At 59.1% G+C, this 8,445-nt stretch overlaps 1 protein-coding gene across 1 annotated transcript; it reads right to left on the reverse strand.

Annotated features, from left to right (window-relative positions):
• Nucleotides 1-895: 895 nt before the first annotated feature.
• KAZALD1 (Kazal type serine peptidase inhibitor domain 1) lies at nt 896-6,720 on the reverse strand. The gene is made up of 5 exons (XM_062001528.1): nt 6,657-6,720; nt 4,683-5,283; nt 3,250-3,410; nt 1,863-2,010; nt 896-1,675 (listed from the first exon to the last, which is right to left on the reverse strand). The coding sequence occupies exons 2-5, from the start codon at nt 5,182-5,184 to the stop codon at nt 1,590-1,592; spliced, it is 897 nt and encodes a 298-aa protein (XP_061857512.1). The 5' UTR covers nt 5,185-5,283; nt 6,657-6,720; the 3' UTR covers nt 896-1,589.
• Nucleotides 6,721-8,445: the final 1,725 nt, after the last annotated feature.

The raw sequence follows: 8,445 nt of genomic DNA on the forward strand, positions 1-8,445 counted from the left end.
AAATCCCTTTTATTTGCTTCAAGTCTCGGTGCCGTAATCGCATCGCTTGAGCCAGCTCTCAAGGGAAAGAGGAACAAAAGAAAAGAAAACAAGGAAAGGAGAGCAGCACAGTGCCCAAGCCACCAGCCTCAGCGTGTCCTGCCTGGGAACTGGCCAACTCCTTCCTCTTGGGCTCTGGCTCCTTGCTGCACCTCCAGACCTATCTGGAACTGGGATTGAGTAACCATGAACAGTTTGGTCCATGGGGAAAGTTTTGGGTCCCAGAAGTCCTGTAAATGCTGCTGGTTTGCAGGGTCAAAGCACCCCTTGAGTGCGAGCTAAAGATGCCCATGGGAAGGAGTTTTGCCAGCTCCCTCCGAGCACAGAGTAGCACAAGGCAGATCTGGGCTTCCTTCCCACACTCACCCAAAACTACAGTTTTCTCTAAATCACCAGCTCTGGGAGACAGGTGGGGGTTCTTTTTTTTTTTGTTCTGCTTTTTTTTTAATAGTGTTTCCAGTGGAAACAGGAGCTTCCCTGCCCTTCCCCAGCCAGGCACAGAGCTGCTCTGCCCCCTCCATGCTGCCACGGGGCACAGGACCCTCAGACTCAGGACGGGATCTGAACTCATGGAAGCGTAATGTGCCAGCTTGATGCATCTCCACTGCACAGGGGATGGTCTGCTGAGAAACACCCTCCCCATGCGGGATGCAAGCAGCAGGACCAGCACCAGGACCAGCCGTGAGTACTGGGATGGACAGGAGGGCTCTGTGATCCAAACTCCCCCACAATGGACAAGGGTAGCATCCACAGTATTTGCACCCTCCTTCATCCCCAGATGGATGCAGGACACTCAACTGGTCTGTGTCAGCTTTGAGCTACGTGTATATTTTAACTAACAGTAATTGAAATGGCAAAGTAAGGAAAAGAAAGCACAAAAGGCCAAAGTGTTTCTGGCCACATGGGTGGTTGGGCCAGAGAAAAGACAGCACTGAAAACCACAAGTGTCTGGTTTCCTCAAATCACTACTTTTCCAGTTAAAAACAAACCAGGAAAGAAGGATGTTTTGGCAGCAGTTTTCCCCACGGCCTGGCGAGAGGCCTAACGGCCCCCGTGCTCAGGGGACACAGATCCGCCCCAGGGGTGACACGTCGGGTGTCATGGTCAGGTCCGAGCCCTCTGCTCTGGTTTCCCTAAAATGCTTTGTGTGGGGCAGAGATGTCCCTGCCCTGGCCCTCCTCTCCTGGGGGAGGCTGTCTTCACCCTCAGCACCAAGTCCCTGTCACACATGGCATGGCTGTCCTCACAGAGTCTTACCTGCCATCATGTCGCCAGTTGACACTGGAGGGCAGAGCCAGTCTGCCCCAGCCGGAGCTGCCTCCAGTCCCAAACTTCTGCCACCAACCAGCCAGTGTCCCCTCTCTGAGCAACCCCAGCAAAGGGATGTGTCACCCTGTCTCCCAACCCAAAAAAAAAAGACGCTGCTGTGCCAGGACTGTTCAGAGAAGGAGTTTTGGGCTGGGGGGTGCTTGCTCGAAAGATGTCCCCAAACCCCATGAGTGGCCACCATGGGCAAGACGGTCTCTGCAGCTGGACATCCAGTCTCCTGGTTAGTAATAGTCCTCCTCACTCTCCCCATAGTCCTCAGGCGTTGTGTGGGGCTTCGGCAGGGAAAAGCCCGTCAGGTTGAGCTGATCTGAAATGGCAGCACAATGACCACGTGACGTTACCCTCCGCGGTGCCCGTCCCCTTCCCCTCCAGCACCAAAGCCAAACCACACAGAGCAGCTTGCTGGGGCATCCCCAGCACACCCACAGCTCCCACCGGCCCAGTGCTCCCTGACCAAAGCCCTGCTCCCTTGTGCCCCATGAGAGCGTGCTCACCCGGTGTGAAGACGGTCAGGCTGGCCAATGCCACCACCTCGCCCACCCTGTTCCTGGCGAAGCAGCGGTAGGTGCCTTCGTCCGTCACCCGCACGCCCTGGATCTGCAGCCAGCCCGTCACTTCGTATCTCTGCGGGCCGCCTCTGAACTGCAGGAAGGGGGATTTCAGTGAGCACGGGGTGAGGAAAGCCCCTTGTGGGCTGGAATGGGTGGGAAGGGGGATATGAGCACAGGGAAACACTTTTATTGCCTCTCCTAAGTACCATTCTGGGCACGGGCACAGAACCCCTGGATCCACTCTTGGATCCAGGTTCCCTCTTTTCTCATTAGCTGGGGTGGTGAGGGGAATGGGCATCTTCTTGCCTTCAGGAGGATGTGGGAGCCCTGCTTTGGGCAGGACCCTGCAGACAGGCCCAGGTTCCCAGCTGTGTCTCCAGTGCCAACAAGCAGGGGGAGGATGCTGAGGCCAGTACTCCGCAGGGCTTATAGAAACAAGTGAGGATCTGTGCCATGGACACAGCCAGCCCAGGACCTCTCAGAGGAGCCCCAAGTCGCCTGTGTCTGCAGGCAGCGACATCCCAGGATTGCTTTGACGCCAACTGTGCTATTTTCTGTCTGCCCCTACAAAGAAATAGCCTTTTCCTGACCCAGCTGGGCTGCAGCTGTGTTTGCAGGCTGCTATTATGGTGTGGTGGCCAGGGGAGGACAGCTGAGTCTCCTCCAGCCAGGCAGAACAGCCCTGCCTGGGATGAGGAACCTCGGCAGGACCCTACGATAGGCTGTGGGGGGAAGGTCACAAAGATGGAAGGGGACCAGCGTGTCACCCTGCAATGGTACTGGGTCCTGACTGCTCCCTCTGCTTCTGCCATCCATCTCACTGCACTTCCCACCCCACCAGTGCCTGCTGTGGTGCACAGCCCCTGTGCCTCTGCCCACATCCTCTAATAGCTGGTTATGCCTGTCTGGGGACTATATTTGGAGGATACTGACCCCTGGGCCTGCCAGCACAGGGAGGAGAACCCTGCTCAGAGAGGACAGAGAAGGGCAAGGACTGCTCGAGTCTGCTGGTGGGAGCAGGGGTTAACCCAGGCTGGAAGGGACCTCAGAAGACAAGTGAAGACAACAGGCAAAGGGAAGGAGCTGGGGAACCACCTGCTGCAGGTCCTAAAAAATGAACATGAGTTCAAAAACTACTGGAGAAAAACGTAGAAGAGAGCTATGTTGATGGCTTCTACCACTGAGACACCAGTTCTGGTTTGGCCAGTCTTCTCCTCATCCCCAGGCATCTAGGCTGGGCCATCCTCAGGGGATGACCACCCTAAGGTCTGGTTGCCCATGAGCTCTGGGAAGGGCTGGGTCACTCCAGGGCTGTGTCCAATACCCTCACCTGGACAGAGATGTGGGGATCATCTCCAGGCAGCAGCATCTCCGTGCCATCCTTCCTCCACTCGATGGATGCCATGGGGTAGGCAAAGACCTCACAGCCAAAGATGACGTCCTGCCCAGTGATGTTCCATGTGTCATAGGGAGGAGAGGTGATCTGTGGCTCTGGGGAAGGGGACAGCAGAGCAGGGTGAGTCCAGGAGAGGTCTCATCCTCGGCAAGTCCCATAGGCTCTCTTGGGCTGGTATCCTCTGGGTTGGCACTATTTGGCTCATGTAGAGATGCTGGGCCTCTTCCCATGCCACTCTCCCACCCATGGTAGACCCTCACCTTGGGGGTCCCTCCCCATCCCTCCAGCCCACGGGCGGTTGCCATCACTCCTGGCCTCACTGTCCCCACCTGTGCAGCAATGCTCAGGGACGCACAGGCAGCAGGCACAGGTCAGTAAGAGCCATGCTCAGAGGAAAGCTTTCCTCTGCAATCAGAGAATGCTCCTCCTGCAGAGGAAAGGCTCAGGGGCACTCACCCAGCCCGAGCCCGGTGGGGATGGATGAGGTAGATGAGCTTCCAGCTGAAGGAGGCCTCTGTTCTGGCACAGGGCTCATGGCAGCTATTAAGGGAGCAAGTGAGGCCCCAGCTGCCATACAGAGCCAATATCTACAGGTCCCACATCCCTTCCCTGGAGGGATGGAGTGAGGACTACTCATCCTACCCACACCTGCTCCAGGATCTGGCCCATAGCATGAGCCAGTGGTCAAGGGAAGGACACACACCTGCTCCAGGATCTGGCCCATAGCATGAGCCAGAGGTCAAGGGAAGGTCTCCACCTCCAAATATACAAACAAAAAACCCCCTCAAGTACATTAATATCTACAGAAAATGAAGCCCACCTTGATGCCTCTTAGGCTGTGGTGACAGCACTGGGTGACCTGTGACGGACTGGGAAGACTGGGACATGGCCTCCCCACCGCTGCTCACCCCCTCCAGACCCCAGACAAGTTATAAACAGGAGATGGGAACTGTGCAGTCAGGTCAGAGGGCCGCAGGTTTCCATTTGCAGGAGGCAGCAGCGTTTCTGGGGAGCGCAGGGCCAGTGTGAGCCCAGCGGTGCCGCCAAGAACTCGCTAACAATTCCCTGGAACTTCCCCATCTGCTCCAGCAGGATTTGCTGCTTCCCATAAACCCTGCTCCCACTTGGCAAAGCTGCTCCCAGACCTCTCCAGGCTCCAGATTTGCAGGGGCTACTCTCAGGTTAGGGGAGCAGGAGAGACTTGCTGCTCTATGGAGCAGCCCCCAGCTCTGCCTGTCTGTGTGGACACTGTGGGTTCACCACCAGGTGAAAGAGTCAAACCAGACCCCCTTCTTTGTCCCTTCCGGAGAGGTACAAGCCTCTCAGCCTGTCTCCCCCTGCCCTCACAGCTGCTCCCAGGGCACTACCTGACTCGCAGGGACCCTTGTGGGCCACGGTGAGGTTGGCATCAGGGTGGGCACGGGCAACCTCCAGGAACCTGCAGATCTGGGCGTAGGTTTTGCCGTCGGAGCCGCAGAGCGCCAGGCGGGAGAGGCACACACACTGCGGCTCGGGCACCTCCCCGTGCCTCAGGTCCCCAGCCTCCAGACGGCACTCCATGTGCTCCCCGCACTTGCCATAGAAGTAGTTGGTGTTGTCCAGGTCGCAGATCTGCCCCTCCAGGTTGGCACACTCCCAGCAGCAGTCGCAGGCATCCCGCACCGTGCCAGCCAGGCAGCCGCGCGGCGCGGGGCACTCCTCCGGCTGGCACTCGGCACAGCCCTCCCCTTCCTCCAGCAGCCTCTGCCAGCCCCGCTGGAGGTAGTCGGAGGTGCTGGGAAAAGCCTGGCCCAGCTGGAGCAAAGCCCAGTGCAAAGAGAGCAAGGAAAGCATGAGGCAAGAGGAGCTCAGCGTCTTGGCTCCAGACATCCTCGTGGTAGCTCCTCTATCCTGGTCCCACCATCACTTGGACAGGGATCTCCAATGCTGCTCTGGCCTCCCTGGTTAGATCCGAGGAGCCATCCTGGCCTGTGAGGGGAGATGATGTGTGTTATCAGTGCAGGGAGCATCTCCCACCCCTCTGGCTCCAGTCTGGCTTGCCCTGAGGGGCAGCACTGCTTGCAGCCACATCCTTCCCACCCTGGGGCTCCTCAGCTGGCTCCTGCCCCAAGACATTGAGCATGCTCAGGTGGTACAGGGCTGCTGATCCCACGCCCACCAGATATCCTCTTTCTTTCCTGGCAGCCTGGTGGGCAGAGATGAACCTACTCTGACACATAGAATCCCCCCAACAGCCTGAGGAGCCACAGGACCAGAGGCAGCTAGGCAGGCTGCTCTGCATTGTCATGGCCCAGCTGGTTTGTACCCTGCTCCTTATCTCCTCTCATGAAGCTACTCTCAAGCCAGGCACCCCTTTCCTCTCCCTATCTCTGTGAGAGTCACAAGCCTATTTTGTCCCCCCTCACCATCTAGACAAGCACAGTAGAGTGGCTGATCCTGCAGACAAGGAGCTCTTTCCATGTCAGAGGAAGCCAGCAGAGAGGAGCTGAGCCAGAAGGATGCTTCCAGTCATGCCTGCCTTTTGCCCTCCCCTCCCTCTGCTGTAACCCCTCTTTTTAGGCACCACTCATCTGAGCAAAGGAAAGAAACAACCCCCCAAGAAAGCTTTGTGACCCACCTCAGACATCACACAGGCAACTGAGGCTGAGCACAGGGGAACTCAGTGCACAAGTGGGAAGTCACCAGGCTTGGAGCAGGACCAGCGTGGTCAGCCTGTACCAGTACAGCAGGGTCCCCAAATCCCAAGCCTGCATTATCCCCCACCCCAGGTAAGCAGAGAGGTTGATCTGACCCATCTCTGCTGGGGAGACGAGGAATGGAACCCCTTTGCCAACAACCCTCCCTGAGATGGAATGAAATTACTATTCCCTGTCCCAGCAAGAGTGAGCAGGGCTGGAGAGAGCACCCAGGCAGCTGGGCTGCCTCCTCTCCTCCAGCTGCACCCCACAGCCTGCCCTTCCCTCCTCGCAGCCCAGAGCTGATGTGGTGAGGCCGGCCAGGTCATTGCCTTACACACACATACACTCCACAGACAACAAGCTGCAAAGCTTTGACCCATTTACCGAGGACAACCGAGCTCTCCCGGGGTGGAAAGGGGCTGGAGGTCCCAGTGCCGGCGCCCCCCGCGCAGCCCTCCCCGCCCCGGGCTGTACGGAGCAAGGCTCCAGCCCCCGGTGGACTGAGGGCAGTAGGGAAGTGCGGAGCAAAGAACTGCGGAGTTGGTCTCTGGCTCCCTCGAGGCTGGGAGGCAGGCGCTGGGGGTCCTGGCTGTGTCCTGGGAAAGGGGCTCGCTGTCCCCGAGGGTCCCTCGGAGCGCCCCCCCGCCGCAAGCCGCTACTCACCGGGGTGCCGAGGAGCGGGGGTTCGGGAGCCGCGGCGGCGGGGCTGCTGGCCCCCGGCTGCTCCGGCACCCGCCGTGATGTCAGCGAAACGTGAGTCCTCCCGCCCCTCTGCGGGCCCGTCCCTGGACCGGGACCCGGGCTGGCCGGCACCCCTTCCCTGCCGGGGTCCCGACACCGCGCTGCATCCCTGCCGCGGGGCTCTGCCGCTCGCCAAGCCCGCCGCCCCCCACACCGAGGCCACCCCACATCCCGAGTGGGGGGACCTGGGCTGATGCTCAGCTCCATCCATGGGGCAGGAGGGGACCGGGGTGGGAGGCAGAGAGCGACTTTGTAGGGGTCTGTGGGGACAAAAGAATGTGAGGGAGAAAAAGCCAGCGATGGGCACGGCCAGGGAAGTGGGCAGAAGCATCTCCCATCCTGTAATCTGAGTGGGAAATACAGGTTGAAAGGCCGAGCAGCTGCTGTAACTAACTGGGGGGACAATTCCTGGGGTATGTCTGTGCTCACCCTGTCCCAGGAGTCAGGTACAAGGAGGGTTTTGGGGTACAAGGAATGGCATTACCTGGGCTGGAGCACTGGTGGGGCTGCTCCACACCACAGCAGCACAAACCCCCCACGTATGGGGCTGGGGCCTCACTGCTGCCTGCCTCAGTTTCCCTGGCTGCAAGGAGCAGGGGACACGACCTGTCTTTGTAGTGCAGTCACGCCTTGCATTTGCATCTTGCTGCCGTGCTGTGCTGCAGGGGGATCCCACAGCCTACTCCCCTCCTCCAAGTAAGGAATTTGTGGGATTTGCTTCCCCAGTGAAGCTCAGGCAAAGCAAAGCCGTTGCAGGACCCCTCAGAGGATCTGGTTTCCTTCACCACACTGCAAATAGTCTGCTTTTGCTTTCCAACACCCTCCTCCAAACTCATTCCGGGCTCCGGGGCTTTCATTCAGTCCAGTTGCGACTCCAGCCATGGCTGACATGGAAAAAGCGCCGAGCTTCAGTCCCCCAAAATCCACCTCTGTCGCCAAAGTTCCCCCTCCAGCCCCTCACTGCAGAGGGGGGTTTCCTGCTGGGTCTGCTCTAAGCCTCCCGCTCCCCCTCCGCGGCCCCCAGCCCCTTGGCTCGGGGCTGCCTCCCTCCCCGGCTCCCCTCACCCGGCCCAGCCAGCACGGTCCTGGCGTGCCACAGGCTTTAGGGCCCCACATCCACGAGCCATTGAGCAGCTGGGGCTGCAGCTGCCTTGGGAAAGGGGAAAATAGGGGGGGAGGAGGTGAGGGGGGGCATGAGGTTTTCCTACATGGACCACCAGAGCCAGTTCAGAGCCTGAGCAGAGAGGAGACAGGCTGGAGGTGACCCACCCAGAGGTGCTGAGTCTCCCAGGCTGCCCCCTCTGTGGGACAAAGCATCACCTGGGTGTTTGGGCATCCCCACACCAAATACACCCTCACTTGTCCCTGCACCACACAGAGGGGCCAAGCAGTAGGGCACGTTTGGCCGCAGATGCCACGTTCAGCCCACATAGCTCTTGGCTGACACAAAAGAGCCAGCCCTTCAAACTCAGGCACCACTGAGAAGTTGGGCCAGCGGTGGTCCCTGGTTATTTGCTTCTCTTACCCTTGGCAGATGGACAAGGGGGGGGACAGGCCTCAACGCTGCTGTCCTTCCCCACATGTGAGGACCCCAGCCCTGACTCCTTCTCCCACATACCAGGGCCTGAGTGCCTGGCATATATCTGTCTCCATGGGGTTACTTTGGGCTCTGAGGGGCTGGATTCATCCGAGCATCACTGCAGCATCAGCC

Source organism: Colius striatus, chromosome 8, assembly GCF_028858725.1.
Source record: "Colius striatus isolate bColStr4 chromosome 8, bColStr4.1.hap1, whole genome shotgun sequence".
In the NCBI taxonomy this organism is placed as follows: Eukaryota; Metazoa; Chordata; class Aves; order Coliiformes; family Coliidae; genus Colius; species Colius striatus.